General features: G+C 37.0%; 1 protein-coding gene across 9 annotated transcripts in view; it reads left to right on the plus strand.

The window, feature by feature from the left end:
• Window positions 1–18,784, plus strand: part of TPK1 (thiamin pyrophosphokinase 1) — a 465,917-nt gene that overhangs the window by 350,612 nt on the left and 96,521 nt on the right. For all 9 annotated transcript variants that reach the window (XM_058179856.1, XM_058179862.1, XM_058179855.1 and 6 more), the window contains 2 exons: window positions 2,594–2,689; window positions 17,866–18,012. In XM_058179856.1, the coding sequence (XP_058035839.1) occupies window positions 2,594–2,689; window positions 17,866–18,012 (243 nt within the window). The remainder of the gene's footprint in view (window positions 1–2,593; window positions 2,690–17,865; window positions 18,013–18,784) is intronic.

Genomic DNA, 18,784 nt, shown 5'->3' on the forward strand with positions numbered 1-18,784 from the left:
AGGAAGACAGCAACATCCAAGTACCAGTAAAGAAGAAGACAGGTCTTGAAGAGCCAGCTCAGTGGGGAAGAACAAGATCCATACTATCAACACATATCCCCTGCAGATTACCAGATATCCTGGATATATAGTGAGCTAGCCCAAAGAAGATATGAAGGCTGCTGATGTGAGGACCTGGAAGCTCCTTATTACGCATAAAGCCCAACACCCATAGATTATGCATCAGCAGAAAGAGGGCAGATGGAGTTTGATAAGTGTCAAAGCCATTATCCTGGATGAGAAACACCTCATCAAGGAGTTGTCGTGTCCCACTCCTCCGCTGACGGCTGGGTCAGGGAAATCCAAATCAGGCTTGCCTCTGCAGCTCTGCCCAAAGTCCTAGCAAAGTCCTCAGAGCAGGCAGGAGACCAGTAAGTGACTTCAGCAAGATAAGTTCGACTTTGCCTGACTCAGAGACTGCCAGAAAGTAGATCCTTTATATAGGCCATGGGGTGTGGCTCCATGACTCAGCACTCATTAAGGCCTACCCCTCCCTTCCTTCTGTTGCCTCCGCCTCTCCAATCTTCTGATGCGAGGATTACTCCAATCAGCTGTTGTTGGGAGTAAACCCTCCTCAGGCTCACCTGCTGTGGAGGAGGGGGAGGGGTCTAGCTGCTCCGTTTGCCTGGGCATGGAGTCAGGGCTGGGGCAGGGAGATGCTCCTTCTTCTGCAGTTTGTGTGGGCATGGAGCCAGGACTTGGGCCGGGAGGCATACATTCCTCAGTGTTCGGGAGCAGGTAAGAAGGCCCCGGCTGCTCTGAGGGCGGGCAAGACACAACAGGAGTACATCAGTAAGGTGGCATCCAAAAATAAGCTGCTGAAAACACCTGAAGCAACAGATTGTTCAGAGAGGTCTCAGAGACAGTCTAATATCTAGTGGCAGGGTGTAAGATGCAGGCAAGGAACGTATACACTGAATGGCCCAACGAAGTAGCAGGTGTTGTATTAGATGTTGAACATCTAAACAGTGAATGAACTAGATCCTGCCAGGTCCAGCTGCTGAATGCCACAGGAGATTGTGGAGAATAACAGGGCTAAGACCCCATGAGACTTCAAGATCCAGATGGACAGGCAGTTACAAGCCAATCAGCATCCGAAAAAGAAACAAGACAGCAGTGTTGACAGAAATAGTAGTGCAAAGTGACAGCAATATTATGAAGGCGTATGAGAAGCTTGAAAAGCTCCAGGGCTTGAAGGAGAAATTAGACAGATGTGGAAAATAATGGTCAATGTGTTCCCAGTGGTGATGGGAGCACTGAGGATTGTGACTCAAGCTGGAAAAGTGTGTTCAAAAGGTCCAAGAACAATATCAAACCTTTCTGTCCAGAAGAATGCAGTGCTAAGGAAAGATGAGATATTGCATAGAATCATCAAAATCCCAGGTTTCTGATAGAAGACCCAAAATTGAGGAAGAGACATAGCACGTAACAAGATTAGAAAGGATTTTTTTTCTACATGCAAGCCTTATTTGCACTGGTGAACAATAAATTTTGTATTGAATCTTCAATGTTCAATCATAGTTTGTTTCAAATGGTGTCCTGCCGATATGATCACAACTATTGCATGAGTTAAAACTTTTTCATGTAAAATAGAGTAAAAGTACTTTGGTTTTGAGGGTTTTTAAAATAGTTGTCTATAAATAACATCTGGAACCAGTTCTGTTTTCACTTATCCAAATATTTAATCTACCCTTCAGATTGTTCCACCATCACAAACATGGCATAATAACTTTGAAGTCAGCAGTTTTGTGTATTTTCTCAACTACAGTCAAACTCAACAGGAAGGAAGGAAGGAAGGAAGGAAGGAAGGAAGGAAGGAAGGAAGGAAGGAAGGAAGGAAGGAAGGAAGGAAGGAAGGATGGAAGGAAGGAAGGAAATCTAGTAGTGATGTTGAGTTTTTAAAATGTATTTATAAGATGTTTTTGGTCTCTGTTTCTATATTTTATCTGTTATTGTTATCTCCTAAGATTCTTCTATAATTGTAACAGGATATAAATAAAATAAACTTCTTCAGCACTGAATTCCAAGTAGTAAGAGCTGTTACTTAGAGTTAATTCTACATTGTCAAATATCATACGTATATACAGTTATATACTTTTATACAGTCAAGTATAAAAGTGCATGATGCTTTCAGATGCCTTGATCCCATACTTTAAGAAAATGGAGTGCAGTTTTTTCCAGACTAGGTGTAAACTCAAAATATAATGAGTACACTAAAATTAATTTTGATTTGTTTTTCTTTATACCCTACTTGAATCAAGTATAGTAACCAAATTCTTCTCCAGTTAGGTACTTAATTTCTCTTTTACAATCTGATAATTTAATTTGGTAATAGCTTTAAGAAGCCTTTGGGATCTCATGTTGTGTACATCTTATTGAGAGTTTTGAAGAATTTAGCTAACAACAACTAACCAACCATTAATTTATGTGTAATGTGTATTCGACTAAATAAATAAATAAATAAAATTTAGTAAAGCTATATAAACAACTCTGCTTCATTCTAAAATTGTACAGTAATACAGATTTTTCCTTTTTTTAATTTCCCTCTCTGTAGGGATGTGAGCTCATACAGACACCAGATCAACAATTAACAGATTTCACCAAGTGCCTTCAGATACTTCAACAGAAGATAGAAAAAAGCAGTCTGCAGGTAATGCTAGCAACTCTATCTATACACATTTTGGCATATGACTCTTCCTGGGTATGTTCACTCTGTAACATAATGGCAAATAAAAATATAGAGGAAGCAGGAATAAAAAAAAATCATTAACTCTCTTCTTGTTTCTGCTGGTGAAACTCTTATGTTCTGAAACTCTTAAGTTCAGAATTGAATCCACATACTACTAAAACTCTCATGAAGTTTACTTGGGTGAAATTGTGTATCATATGACTCACCAGGGAATGAAACCTGAGAAAGTTGTGGCTGCTTCAGTGCTACTGGCTATTGCTGTTGCTGTGTTGCTGCTTGCAATCATGTGATTTTCATTTTCAATGTTTGGTGACAATTTTCCAACTAGTCCTGCATTCTATTGCTCTCTCCCCTACCCAGCAGCAAGAAATTGACTCATTGTGGCTCTTAAAGAAGCAACATCTTTAAGGTGCATGAATAAAGGCCTGGATATTTGTATTGTTTATGTGCCCCTTCTGCGCATGTATCTATACACCATCTTTGTTCAGGAACTCAATACATAACAATGTTCCATTCTCCTATATTTCTTTACAACAATCCTGTGAACTAGGTTGGTGTGAAAGTTACCAAGTAAGCTACCGTGACTGCAAATGGAGTAGAAACTGGATCTTTCTGATGTCAGGAAAATACATTAATCCATTTTTCAAATGCTTGCATTCTGAAATTGAATGTAGACTAGCCCCTCCACCGCCACTTTAGCTGTTGGAGATCAAGTAGACTAGTTCCACTCAAGCTCATAGGAAGTCACCTGTATCTATTTTTTAAACTGTATCTGGTGGTTTTCAAAAATTCAATGGAAAAATGGAGTAGAGGAAGGGAATTCTAAACTGTTCTGAGATGAGAATGGCAACATACAATATTGTGGTAAAATAAATTAAAATAAAATATTATCAGCATAATTGTGTCATGTAGAAAATGAGGAGGAACCTCATAGTCAAGATGACATTAAACATTGAGATGCAGCAAGGAAGAGTACAGATGAAGGAAGGATGAAAGGGCTGCACATTTCCAGAATCACAAGGAAAGTTACAAAATAAGGAAACAAGATGCCAGAGGAAAGAGAAGGTCAACTCAAGAATACATAGAAAACACTAATTATTGTGACAGTTCCTCAACACAATACTCACCTTCATTGACAAAACCTCAGTAGAGAAAGAGCTAGGCAAAATGCATGACTTGCACAAAGTAATATTTCCATCAATGTTGGTGCCATGACCAAAGTCTACCCCATTATCATGCATTTCTATTTCCTGGAGAAATTACCAGTTTGTGTTGTATGAAGGAAAAGGTCAAGATAGGCAATGTGCGACATCTAGTAACAGCATGAGCCTAATGCAAATGAGTTCAGGAATAACGTTAAACAATAGAACTGCCTATTTCAAATGACAAGGACAAGCTATGGAGAATGTGCTGATTTATTTGGAGAAACTAGTATTCTAACACTGTCGCTGAATGTTGCTTTAAGCTGAGAAAAAAGAAGTGAAAAAGTTAGATTCGGGGCAGATCAACTAAACATATTGTCATCAAAAGTATCCTTTGTTAAGCAAAAAACATCTATATTTGTCTTGCTGAAGACTTCTCTTCTTTAATAAAATGATGTTTTCTTCTTGAATTTTAAAAGCAGACAATAGCAGTCTGCTATAGTCATTTTGTTTCTCTGTTTAGGTAAGGAAATACTTCTGAAAGGACGATCAAAGGATTACTTGTTATCTAGTACTGAATATTATTCTGTGATTCATTTATTCTACTTGTGCATGATCAAACATTGTCGCTTAGTTTCTCTCTTCTGGGCTGTGTAGTAAATCAAAATTCTTGTTCTTCCAGACAGTTGGGAAATGAACAAAGATTCACCTGGCAATAAAGAGTTCACTCTTTACTGTCTATGGATAATATCTATGCTTATTGAATCATAACTAGTTCCAGGTGGGACAGAAATATGATTGGTCAGACTACATCTGCTTCTAGAAATTAATTGAGCTTTGAAAACCAATCCTATAATTCTTCAAAACTGTTCTACTACCCAGTTTCAGTAATTCATCAGTAAAAGGCAATACCAAGCAATTCCCATTTTCCTATCCATTTCATATCGGTCTGTCATTCATGCTGGTGATAGTCCTGTATTTTTTGTTGAACTCCCTTCTTAAAGTAAGCATTCATTAGACCATTTCCCACATAAAGCTATATGTGAGTTTTCTTTGAAAGAGCAATGACTCATTAAACTCATTTCTGAAGCTGTGCAAGTATTGCTTAGTCCACTCTGTAGATGCACATCAGGGTGAAATTCGACTGGTTCGGACTGAATCATGCATACCGGTAGCGGCAATTTTAAATGGTTTGCCAAACTGGTAAAAACCATCCCTGATTGGCCTGCCCACCCACTGCCTGCTCTCCTTTCCCCACACAATAATCCTTATGTTGGCAAAACAGCTGGAAACTGTAGGAAAGGTGCGTGCAGAGTGAGTGCACTTCCAGGATACTGAGAGGGATGTCCACCCCCAACGGTATGTCCTTTCAGCGGATTTGAAGTTGGGACTCAGAGGAAAAGAATTTGCTGATGTTCCGAATAGTCCAACTTCCTACGCACTGCAAGTAAAGCCAAACAAAGTGGGAAGTCGGGCGGGGCTACCAAAAGTCCCCAGAAAGAGCCAAACTGGAATCCACACCTGCTTCTCTGGAGTAGCCACCAGGAACTGGACTGCTTTTAGACAAGGAAGGAGGGTGGGAAAAGCCACATATCCTCAGCACTTCGGAGCATAGGGCAGGCTTATAAGAACTGCAGCTTCTGCTCTTTCCATAGGGGCTTATGGGGAGAATCAAAGCGAGCATGGTATCTGATTGCTGCTGCGATTTCTTCAGCCAGCAATGTAAGCACAGCGCGGACTCAGGGCAAAGTGGTGCAGGTATTTTGGTAGTCTGAATAGATAATGGGGTTTCAATCCAAAAACAGCAAAGCCCTGACAACCGACAATAAACCTCAGAGGCTAAACACCTTCCAGGGCAAGGTCTTCTGTAACATTAAGGTAAGAAGGACCTTCGCTCCAAGAAGAAAAGCCAGGAGGTAGTTGGAAAGGAGCCTTCCTCACCACTGGCCTTGTTCACAGAGGATTGACACCATTCCCCCACTTTCTTTGGGAAAGAGCAGAGTCGAGATGCGCTGGCTGCTATTTGCCACTGTCAGCACAGCCCTTCTTGTCTGGCTCTTTGGTCTCATCCAAGCCACCTTGGTATGGTATCCTCTCTATGCACTTACCTTCCTTCCATGGCTGGCTGCCAGGGAAGGCAAATCTGCAGTCACCACCTCTTTTTTTCAGTGTGGCTGGACGCTTCTTGTGCCGAAAAAGAGATGGCAGCTGCAGGTTTCTTGCAGCAAAAATTACCGGAGCTGCTCTGCACCACCGCCTTGTTCCATGCTCTAGCTGTGCACACTGTTGCCTGCTGCACCACAAGTTCCTCCAGTGCAGCGGCAGCAGGCAACAATGTGTGTGTGTGTGTGTGTGTGTGTGTGTGTGTGTGTGTGTGCAGCCGGCACATAAAACAGGATGGTGGCAGCGCATTCAAGAAGTGGAGCGGCTCCGGTAATTTTTGCTGCAATGTGACTGAGTGGGCGTGGCCATGAGTGATGTCAGGTTGGCCACACCCACTCAGCCACAGGATCCCCACTATCAAGCCACGCCCACAGAACCGGTAGGGAAAATTTTTGAACTTCACCCCAATGCACATTCCAGTTGCTTTTTTTCCACTCATTATATGCTATTCCTTCCTTGATGGTTAAAAATAATTTTATATATGCAGTACTGCTGGAGAAAAAATAGTAACCCTCTTTTCTTATGATTTCACTTGCATTTTCCTATAAAAAAATAAGTGAATTTTCTTATTAGGCTAGCATATTTGAACTTCAGTTAGAAAATATATTTACCGTATATACTCGAGTATAAGCCGAGTTTTTCAGCACGTTTTTTGTGCTGAAAAACGTCCCCTCGGCTTATACTCGAGTATATACGGCTTATACTCGAGTATATACGGCTTATACTCGAGTTTTTTTTTTCTTCTTTTTTTCACATTATACCGGATGGCGCAAACTTGGCGGGCTTTTGCATTAGCGCGGGGAAGCCCTGCCGGTGCAGTGAGAGGGCGGGGCGGGGGAGCCGCCAGCCTTCTCGGCTGAGGGAGGGAGGGTTTCCCCGACCGGTAGCTGCCTCATTTCCCACCCTCGGCTTATACTCGAGTCCCCAGTTTACCCCAGTTTTTTGGGGTAAAATTGGGGACCTCGGCTTATACTCGGATCGGCTTATATTCGAGTATATACGGTACTTAGGTTCTACTGCTTTATTCATTGTAGCTTCTATGAAAGAAAAGGTTGTTAGCTAAGATGGTGAACTCTCCAAAGAATTTTTAAAGCAAATATTACAGTGAGAACAATGCAAGCCATATGGTCTGCTATGGTGTTTCAATAATATAGCTATCACCATGTGCTTTTCCTAATAATGCAATCCATTGTTAAAACTGGTGATGGATGCTGTTCTCCATAAATATCTGATCTTTGAAACTCAGCAAGGCTAACTGTAATAGCATGGACAAAGAAGGAAGCATCTCTTTTGGGAATTATAATTGATCTGAATGCATGTTACAATACACTGTAACTTTTCAATTATATTGTCACACAACTTATATGTAATGTCAGCTGTGGGTAGCAGTTTTGATATCAGTATGAACATGCTGCTTTTGCAAAGATACAAATAATGGAAAGATGTCTCTTTTCTATCAGGTTGCTTTCACTGAAAATACAGTCACATATAGCAACAGTGTTTTGTTTGCTTTGGCTTTTTTTCTTTTTTAATTTTTCAGAGGGGCTAAATGAAAGTTCGTTACTTTTCATTTTTGATAATATTGCTCACTTAGCCTGAGCATAGGTTAAATGATTTATTTTGAGAGTATGATAAAATAAATATTTCTTAGAAGAGAGAGACATCTTTTCTTTTCATATATGAGCAGGAATTATTGCATACATTGCTTATGGCCAGGTCAAACACACTATAAGCCTGGGGCTGCAACTTTATCTATAACTTTTGAAATCTTTCTCCTTGAATTTTTTTGAAAGACATTGGGAAAGAAATTAATTGTGTCCGCTAACCATCACCTTTTGTATCACATATTGCATCAATTTCCCCTTGATATAATTTAGCAGCACAGCAATGCATCAACTTAATTTAAATTCTTATATGTTAGTTCATAAGAATGCTAAACAAATCTCTTTATATATAAAATTTGGAATGTTTTGTGCATAATTTCACAATCTTGCAGCATATAAATATACCAGAGGAAAGGGAAGGGAAGGAATGAAATAGTGTTTCCTCACTACTTGAACCAACCAGTTATCTTCCTTATATTTATATCATAATTACAAGATAGAGTCTTTAAGATGCCAGGAGCTGTTTCAAATAACAACAATGAAGCAAAAATAGATTATACATTTGAGCTACACTATTCTAGGTTTCATATAGCAGGCTGTCTTTGAAAAGAAATTCAAACAAATATTTGCGAAAACGTCCAACTCTGTTAACATAGATGTGTTGGCTTTTAAATATGCAGCACTCTTTAGCCCATATATTTATTTACTAACCTAGGTTAATACAATGTTTTGGCCTCAAAAATAAGATATGTTTATGTAAAGGAATAAGTAATGCAGTGCATATATAATCCAACTTCATAACAATCAGTTCTTTCAGAAGAAATCTGGTACCTGGTTCAAGCAGTAATAAGGTTGACAAAAAGACAAGAAAGACTGCCAGCTACCCAAAACATTGAGTCATACTAGAAACCCTATTTCTTAAAGATAATTGGTAGATAATTGGTTAGAATAAGGGAGGACATCAGAGGAACATAATGTATTAAATGTAGTCAAGGAGACATATAGGCAGGCAAGACAACATGGACATATAGTCCCTATAAATGTGATTGATTTGGAGATGAAAAAGAAGATGAAAGAAAGGAGGAAAATTAAACCACTAGAAAAGAGGGAAAAGTACAGTAATTCGTCGCCTTCGACAAGACCTAAGTTTAACTCACAGAATCATCTATTGTAATGTCCTTCCTGTCAAAGACTACTTCAGCTTTAATTGCAATAATACAAGGGCAACCAATAGATTTAAACTTAATGTAAACCGCTTTAATCTAGATTGCAGAAAATATGACTTCTGCAACAGAATCATCAGTGCTTGGAATACTTTACCTGACTCTGTGGTCTCTTCCCATAATCCTAGTAGCTTTAACCAAAAACTTTCTACTATTGACCTCACCCCATTCCTAAGAGGACCATAAGGGGCATGCATAAGCGCACAAACGTGCCTACCGTTCCTGTCCTATTGTTCTTCTTTTCTTCTTCCTATATATGTTTATATGTGTATATACTATATAATCTTTTTGTATGATGTTGTGACAAAATAAATAAATAAATAAATAAATTCAGTGAGCTGCTGCTAAGGGATTAGTCATGCTGCCAGTTACAGAGCTGTGTCCTAGTCACAAACCTATCTTTCAGGTAACTCCATATGAAAAGAGACTACAGTTGTTGCTGCCATTGCTATCCTCGTGAGTAATCACTTTTGCTCCCTCATTTTACAGCCAGTGTGGCTTTTTCATTTCCTCTGTGCATCAAGAAGTTCTTCTTGGAACTGTTTCCCTATTCCCTTGTCTCCTACAAGAAAAATGGTGCTCTAAGATTTCAGAAGTTTTCATGTATGAAATGCCTTATCTGTGATTCTGTCAGTCTCTGTTCTAAATAGCACATTTCCTGCCTTCCTTTCTCATTATTTGTTATATATTTTAATAAAATTAAATATTTATTTCTGAATATTTTCACCACTTATAATAATAATAATAATATTTTTTTATTTTTCAATCATATATAATATAACAGGTAAAAAGTATAAACATAATTTGGATACATGAAAAGAGTAAGTAAAAAAGGAATGTTAGGACAGGGACGGTAGGCACGCGGGTGCACTTATGCATGCCCCTAACAGACTTCTTAGGAATTGGGTGAGGTCAACAGTAGACAGTTTAAGCTTAAAGTTTTGGGGGTTTGGGGAAGAAAATACAGAGTTAAGTAGTGCATTCCAGACATTGACCACTCTGTTACTGAAGTTATATTTTCTGCAATCAAATTTGGAGCGGTTTACCTTGAGTTTGTATCTATTATTTGCTCGTGTATTGTTGTGGTTGAAGCTGAAGTAGTCATTGATAGGTAGGACATTGTGGTAGATAATTTTATGTACTATGCTTAGGTCAGATTGAAGTCTGCATAGTTCTAAGTTGTCTAAGCCCAAAATTTGGAGTCTGGTGGCATAAGGTATTTTATTGCGAGCAGAGGAGTGTAGGACTCTTCTTTTGAAATATCTCTGGATTCTCTTGATTGTATTTATGTCTGATATGCAGTGCGGGTTCCAGACAGATAAGCTGTATTCAAGGATTGGTCTAGCAAATGTTTTGTATGCTCTAGTTAGTAGTACAATATTACCAGAGAAGAAGCTACGCAAGATTAGGTTAACAACTCTTAGTGCCTTTTTGGCAATATTGTTACAGTGGGCTCTGGCACTTAGATCTTTAGAAATTAGTACTCCAAGGTTCTTGACATAATGAGGGTCATCTCTAAGGTCATGTCCATCTAATTTGCATTTTCTATTTGTATCTATTTGTATTTTAATTTGTATCTATTTTCTGTTTAAGTCATAGTGCAGCAATATAGAAGGGGAAACTTCAATTTTAAGTAGCTTTTCTTTTCTTCCTTAATTCTGCTGAACTTGAGAGTATTCTTTTCAGTCTTAAGAAAGGTTCTGTGGGCTTAAAGAATGATGATACTTTTATGGGTTGTTGCTTTAGCCTAAGTTTAGAATGGTGAAAAGGATCTCTGATGACCATTCAATCTTTGAGATAATTTAAAAATATTATCCCAAGTATTGGAATGTTTATGTTTATATTATTCCAAGTATTGGAATGTTAAATGTTTATGTAAGCTTGTTAAAACATGCAGCAATTTTAAAATTAACAAACTTAAAGAAAATATTTTTGGTACAAATCAGTTACAGATATCTGCTATTGCACATGATATTATATACAGGTCTAAAGAAATCTCACATCTTGTTTAAGTCAGTTTGTTTTGACTGAAAGATTTTTGAAAGGCAGTTGGTAGATTCTAAAACTTTTGTGAACAATACAGGAAAAAAACCTTTTTCAATTTGAGATTTGAGATTACAGAACTCTAACTGCTTTCCCAGGAGAATAATGTCATTGACACCTTGTTGAAGGGATTTATAGAGTGTTGACCATTTAATTATACAGAATGCTTTCTGCATAATATTGGATTGGAATCTTACACATTTGGAATGAAAACATCATTAACACTGTGTATAAAGTAATAATAGAGGTGTTTTATAGTTCCTGAAGTTATTTCTGAAGCTTAACATAGCATAATTCAGGATTAAATTAAGAATATGGACAGCACATTCGACATATGTAACTCCTGCTTGTTGTGCTATAAATTTTAAATACTATAATACAACCCCAGTGTTCCATAATTTATCTACTATTTTATTCTCATATGGAGAATAAAGTCCAAAGACTTGACTTACATTGTTTACATGTACAGGCTATTGCTATCAATGAGTTTTAAAATGCTATGGGCCAAACAAGTTGTTAATTGTTCTTCTGTGGTCAAATGGCCTCTTTTATCTTTATCTTCTTGCTGTTAATAGAGATTTAGTTCAGCTAGCTGAATTTCATACCAATATCTTTCCTGGTAACCATACTTAATAGGAAAAAACCCCAGACCTTTATGTATGTTACAATTCTATCCTTCACAGAGTTAATTAATTCATTTTGTATGTCAAGACTTAGTTACCTTGCTGTACCATCCTTAACCTTGTCTAGCACAGAATTATATTTTCCCAGAAGACTGGTAATACAGAAAATGTCCATAGATTTAGGTAGGATTGTTTAAGCCAAGTTGAATAAATATTCATTGCATTATATTTTTCTACTTTGATACTGGATTCAGCTGTAATAAATATATTTTCTTTTTAAATTGCCCAGATAGGGGTAAATAGGGAATGTGCTAATCTTTAAATTTAAAATTAAATATAGACAAATTAATCAAAGTAGTAAAGCATATCATTCAAAAAAATATTATTTTCCAGGTAAATGCAGTAACGGACATTAAGAATTATCTACTCTTGATTTTTTTAATACTATAATTTAAACATCCCATCAGATTTACATTTTTTTAAGGAAACGCTATATTAAAATGTTATGCCAACATGGAAAAAAATACATCAGTTAATTAGTTTTTGTTGTTAGTTATGCAGTTATTATTTCTGATAAATACTGGTGATGCATTACTTTATGTACGGTTATCTAGCTACTGTTATGTCTATAAAATGGATATCCTACAATCCATGTAGGTTGCAATTTTAATGTAATGATTATAATTGATTCTGTAAATATATATACATTATTTTTCTAAAAAAAATATCCAATTTTTTAATGTGCTGAATTGATGCATATTTAAATTTATACTATTTTCATATTTTTTGTTATACTATACACATCCTAAGAGGAAGCTTAAAACTAAGCTTCCATTATCTCTTCCACTAGACCCAATAGGAAAGATAACATAACAGCTATTTAATCCCACATGACAATATTTGGCTAATTTTTGATAAGCAGTTACCATTGTTAAAAACTTCTAAACCAAGTTTTTATCAAAACAATAAAATAAGTAGGAATGCAATGGCTTTATAAATTGACACACTTCAATTCTCTTCACTCTCTTCTCATTCACATACAAATGTACCAGAACCTTTAGCCCCACCGTGCCTAGGGGGCTGTATCATTGGAAAACAACCTGTGGCCCACAAGCTAGTTAGAAAAGTCAATAGTCCATTCCTGCTTGGATAACTGTGAATATGGAGAAAGTGTTTTTGCAAGAACAGCAATGTAACAGATTCTACAAAGGTGTTTTGGATCTCACCAATGCATTCAGACAATACAGGATAATACAATAAAGAAAAATATTCATTCAAATAAGACTTTAGAATAGAATAGAATAGAATAGAATAGAATAGAATAGAATAGAATAGAATAGAATAGAATAGAATAATAGATTTTTTTATTCGCCAAGTGTGATTGGACACACAAGGAATTTGTCGGTGCATATGCTCTCAATGTACATAAAAGAAAAGATACCTTCATCAAGGTACAACACTTATAACACTTAATGATAGTCATAAGGTACAAATTTAACACTTAATGATACAACACTTAATGATAGTTATAGGCTACAATTAAGCAATCAGGAAACAATCAATTACAGTATAAATCGTAAGGATACAAGCAACAAAGTTACAGTCATAAGTGGAAGGAGATGGGTGATGGGAATGATAAGAAGATTACAGTATTTTTCAGCATATAAGACGCACCTTTTTACCTCCAAAAAGAGGGTGGAAATCTGGGTGTGTCTTATATGCTGAATGTAGCCCCACCCACCCGCCGTCCCCCACCCTTCGGCCGAAAATCCTCTCTGTGGAAAGCGGGTCAGATGTAGGACATGATCTGGACCTTCTTCTTCTTCTTCTTCTTCTTCTTCTTCTTCTTCTTCTTCTTCTTCTTCTTCTTCTTCTTCTTCTTCTTCTTCTTCTTCTTCTTCTTCTTCTTCTTCTTCTTCTTCTTCTTCTTCTTCTTCTTCTTCTTCTTCTTCTTCCCCTTTTGGCATTGTTGATGCATTTCCACTTTGCTTGCTTCTCGGAAGATGTTTGCAGGTGCCACTTGGCTTTGAGGAGCCAAGGCGGAAGAGAAAGCCGTCCTTCTTCGCTGCTTGTGGAGTCGCTGCCATGGGTCAGGAATCGAGGGCGCGAAGGGGTGGCAGACTTCAGGAACTGGCTTGGCTGTCGCGTTACTGCAGGAATTGCTTCGGGCAATGGGGAAGGAAAAACAGAATTGCCTCCCTGCATGGCATTTTCCGTCGTTTTTTTTCCTCAATTCTCTGAAGCAATTTGCAAATCTCCCAGGATTTGGAATGGACCCCCAACATTGGAGCCATCATTAAAAAGTCATAACAGAGAATGTTCTTCCTATATCAACTCCAGAGGTTCAGACTCCCCCATATACAGCTTTTTGGGGAAATTACACCCCCTCTGTGGGTGATAGTCTCTTACTGTGATAATGGAGTCAGGGAGGGATGTGTTTAGCCATGTTTCAGACATTATAGTTCAGACATTATAGTTCAGACAACTATAATGTCAAATGTAGCAGTATTTAATAAGAGGAGGAGTTCGGGCATTTAGTTTATGATGCTTCTTGCGTTTATTAGTTTGCATTTAAGTTCAGTAGTGGTTGGTATTGAGGAAGTAAGAGACGTACATACTGAACCCAAAAAATATTCAAGTTGCACATGAATTCGCTTTTCCAGAAACTATCGTCTGCAAACTGTCCTTAAATACCACATTTCATTTCATACTATGTTACAGAGTCCTTGACTACAACATCGCAGATGCGAACAAGTTAACTTCACTGCTAACATGAGCAGCCTCCTGCCCATACCCTTTCATCTTTCTTGGAGACCTCAACCTAGTTCTTATTAATTGGACAATAAACGAATGTACTACTGAACCCATCCATACAATTCTATACAATGCTGTTACTAAGCTAGGTCTAAATCAATTAGTAACTAACAACACTAGACTCAACAACTGCCTCGACTTCATCTTCTGCAACAGCTTAAACTCAATTTATGGACTACAAATAAAAGAACCCTTTTCCAACAATGACCATAGCATGATTGACTTTTGTCTCAATATACGCCCTTACAAAAATCTCCATAATAATGTGATACCCAACTACAACTTCAAAAAAGCTAGCTATGATCTTATAGGCACTGACCTCTTGATTGGCAAATTCTATTCTATAACTGCAACACTGTTGAAGACCATTATAATATTTTCTTGCTTGAGGTTAACAGAGTTATTAAATTACATATACCACTACTTACCACCAAAACTACAAAAAACAAATTAGCTATATCAATAAGAAAACTCCAATGCAAATATATATATATATCTGGCAAAAAAACAAAACTGGCTATGTAGCTAACTTTAAAAGCCACTACAAAAATATATGCCTCCAAATAAAGACTGAATCAAACAAGAAGAAAACCTCCTGCACACAAAATCCGACTGTGCCTTCTATAATTTTGTAAGCAACAAATTTAAAGACTCAAGATCCATCTCATCCCTAAAAGGACCTAATGGTAAAGAATGCAATGAGGAAGCAGTTAAAGCAAACCTCTTTAACACGTTCTTCGGCTCAGTTGTAAACAGCAATGGCTCATGCCCAACATTCCCTAGCTGTACCACTAATAACTACAACAATCTAACACAAATAGATTTCACAGAAGATAACATTGAAAAGGCACTATGCAGACTAAAACCATCTCTATCTTTTGGACCTGATAGACTATGTGCATACTTCTTAAAAAAGCTTTCCACTGCTATATCAGAACCCCTAAGCAAAATCTTTGAAAAATCTTTCTGGACCAGCTCCTTACCCAACCTATGGTCATCCCTATCTTCATAAAGGGAGACTCCAGCCTTGTTGAAAATTACAGACCAATCTCTTTATGCTGTGTCATCTGCAAAGTCATGGAATCAATCATTAACCTATCCATTACCCTTCACCTAGAAACAAACAACTTCCTCTCTATTAAACAATTTGGTTTCAGAAAAAAATTATCCTGTAATCTACAGCTTCTACCCTGCAAAAACATATGGACTACAAATCTCGATCAGGGCAAAGCAATAGACACAATTTACATAGACTTCTGTAAAGCCTTTGATTCAGTGATACATGACAAACTACTTCTAAAACTAAAATCCTATGGCATCTCCAGACACCTACTTAATTGGTTAGCCATGTTCCTTTCAAACAGACAACAAGTGGTCAAAATAGGGAGTGCCCTATCAAATTCTGCACCTGTTAATAGCGGTGTCCCCTAAGGCAGCATTCTAGGACCAATACTCTTCACATTATACATAAATGACCTTTGTGATCATATTATAAGCAACTGTGTTTTCTTCGCCAATGATGTAATACTATTTAACACCACCGTCAATGCTGCTACCCTTCAAAAAGACCTTGACTTTGTGTTGGAATGGTCAAACAATTGGCAACTCCAAATCTCAACGAACAAATGCTCTGTCTTGCATATTGGCAAAATGAAGCAGAACACAAAATACAAGCTGAGTGGACACTTGTAGATGACCCTCACTCTGTCAAGGACCTTGGAGTACTCATATCTAATGATCTAAGTGCCAAAGCCCACTGTAACAACATTGCCAAAAAGGTATTAAGAGTTGTAAACCTAATTTTGCATAGCTTCTTCTCCGGTAATATTACACTACTAACCAGAGCATACAAAACATTTGCTAGACTAATTCTCGAATACAACTGATCTGTCTGGAACCCGCATTGCATATTGGACATTAATACAATTGAGCATGTCCAGAAATATTTCACAAAAAGAGTCCTCCACTCCTGTGCTCGCAACAAAATACCTTATGCCACCAGATTTGAAATTCTAGTCTTAGAAAAGTTAGAACTACACCGTCTTCGGTATGACCAAAGCATGGTTCATAAAATTATCTGATTCAATGTCCTACCTGTCAATGACTACTTCAGCTTCAACCAAAACAATACACAAGCACACAATAGATGCAAACTTAAAGTGAACCACTCCAAACTCGATTGCAGAAAATATGACTTCAGCAACAGGGTGGTCAATGCCTGGAATGCACTACTTGACTCTGTGGTTTCATCCCAAAACCCCCAAAATTTTAACCTAAGACTGTCTACTGTTGATCTCACCCCATTCCTAAGAGGTCTGTAAGGGGTGTACATAAGAGCACCAGTGTGCCTATGGTCCCTGTCCTAATGTTCCCTTTATTTGTATTCATTTTATGTATTCAATTCATGCTTATACTTATATATATATTATAAGTATATATAATATTATATTGACAAATAAATAAATAAATAACTGTCTGGTTTGGTACAACAACCAAATAAACATATACAGACTCCAGCACATAGTTAGGACAGTAGAAAGAGCAACTGTAACCAGTCTGAACCCTAACCCTAACCCATAGAAGATCTGTATATTGCACTGGTTAGAAGAAGGGCTGAGAAAACATCTACAGACCCCTCCATCCTGGACAAAAATGGTTTCAACTCTTACTCTCAGGATGCCATTATAAGGTGTTGCATATTAAAACAACTAGGCGTAGGGTCAAGTTTTTTCTTCGTGCCATAACTCTGCTGAACACCTAACTCTCATATTACTATCTATGTATATTTACCCATGTTGTATGGCCATAATATTAGTATTAGCCTTCTTATTTTTTTGTATTATCCCCTCTTTTGGTATTATAGTGATGATTACTATTCTTTTACATGTACACTTAAAGCTTCTGCACCGGAGACAAATTCCTTGTGCGTTTAATCACACTGGGCCAAATTGTTCTGTTCTGTTCTGTTCTATGCCATCCCATCCCAACCCATCCCATCCCCTCCTTTGAAAAGTTCTATTAGTTCCAGGATAAAGAGCTTATCTAACCATTTCATTCCTTCTACTCATATTACTTAGCAACTGGTTTTCAAAATCTACTGCCTCTATTATTAGAGATAATACATGGCCACCACAACTCTGTGCTACTATTTACTTTGTCTTCCATAGATTTGTCATTAGGATGCATTTAGAAAACCAATGAAATGTCCCTATTTCTGTTCATTCCTATTGTTATTACAACCTAGAAAATCAAGAGCAAGATATTTGTATCATTATCATCATCATTTAAAAAAGAGGATCAAACTGAATGAGGCTAATATATTCAAATATGCTTATTTTATAAATTCTCTCACCATTGTAAATGTATTGTTGATATTTCTAAAATCTGTTCAACATCTCAAATTATATTTATGCTTTTTAAGTATGTGCATTTATATTTCATAGGAAAGGTGCAAAATGTATTTTTGGATCTTTCTTCAACATTCTATTTATTTTTTTCTCTGTGTGTGTTTTGTATTTCTGTTAGATGGACATGATTATAACTTTGGGTGGACTTGGAGGTCGCTTTGACCAAATCATGGCATCTGTGGAAACTCTCTTCCATGCAGTTAAGATAACCTCTTTTCCCATCATAGTTATTCAAGAGTATTCCTTAATATATCTACTTCAACCTGTAAGTTAAATGAAACTTGTTTTTTTAATCAATGCATCTTATACCTTCGATAGAAATTATTACACTTAAAACTATGAAATCAATATATGTAATCAAATACAGAAAACATGTTCTGAAATAAAATATAAATGGCATCATCTGGCTAAGCGTATTTTAAATTGCATTTGTTTCAGGGTAATAATTATATAATTAACTAACTCTGTTTAACTGACATTAAGTTGTTATCATAGCCACAATGTAGTTTTACTTTGTTTTTATGCAGATGGTTGATTCGTAATTTGATAGAGTTAAAAGTACCTTAAAGGGGATTCTTTTATTGTATATTTATGCCAATTCAGATTTGAGTGACATTGGGTCTTTTTTAGATTATCAAAAAGATCTGCAGTCCATATGAAAAGCACAGAAAATATATTAGTTGTTTCTAGCCAAATAATTTTCTGCCATGGGAAATTCCTCAGGAGTATCTAATTTCAGCAATCCATCCATTCATACACACACACACACACACACACACACACACACACACACACACACGCACACACCCCACATCTCCTAAATTTAATCTGAAACAGAATACTTTTCAGGATAATGAATTGAAATATAGAAGTAAACACTGTTTTCTAAACTTATAAGATTCTCAAGATTTAAAAAGAGTACTGCATGCAAAGTTCATTTGATATTGCAATAAGAAATTATAAGACTTTTAGAGCCAAAAAACTAGACTATATTCACAAAGGAGGTTAAATAATCGTTTGCTGCAAGTTATTGTGAA

Source organism: Ahaetulla prasina, chromosome 4 (genome assembly GCF_028640845.1).
Source record: "Ahaetulla prasina isolate Xishuangbanna chromosome 4, ASM2864084v1, whole genome shotgun sequence".
Classification (NCBI taxonomy): domain Eukaryota; kingdom Metazoa; phylum Chordata; class Lepidosauria; order Squamata; family Colubridae; genus Ahaetulla; species Ahaetulla prasina.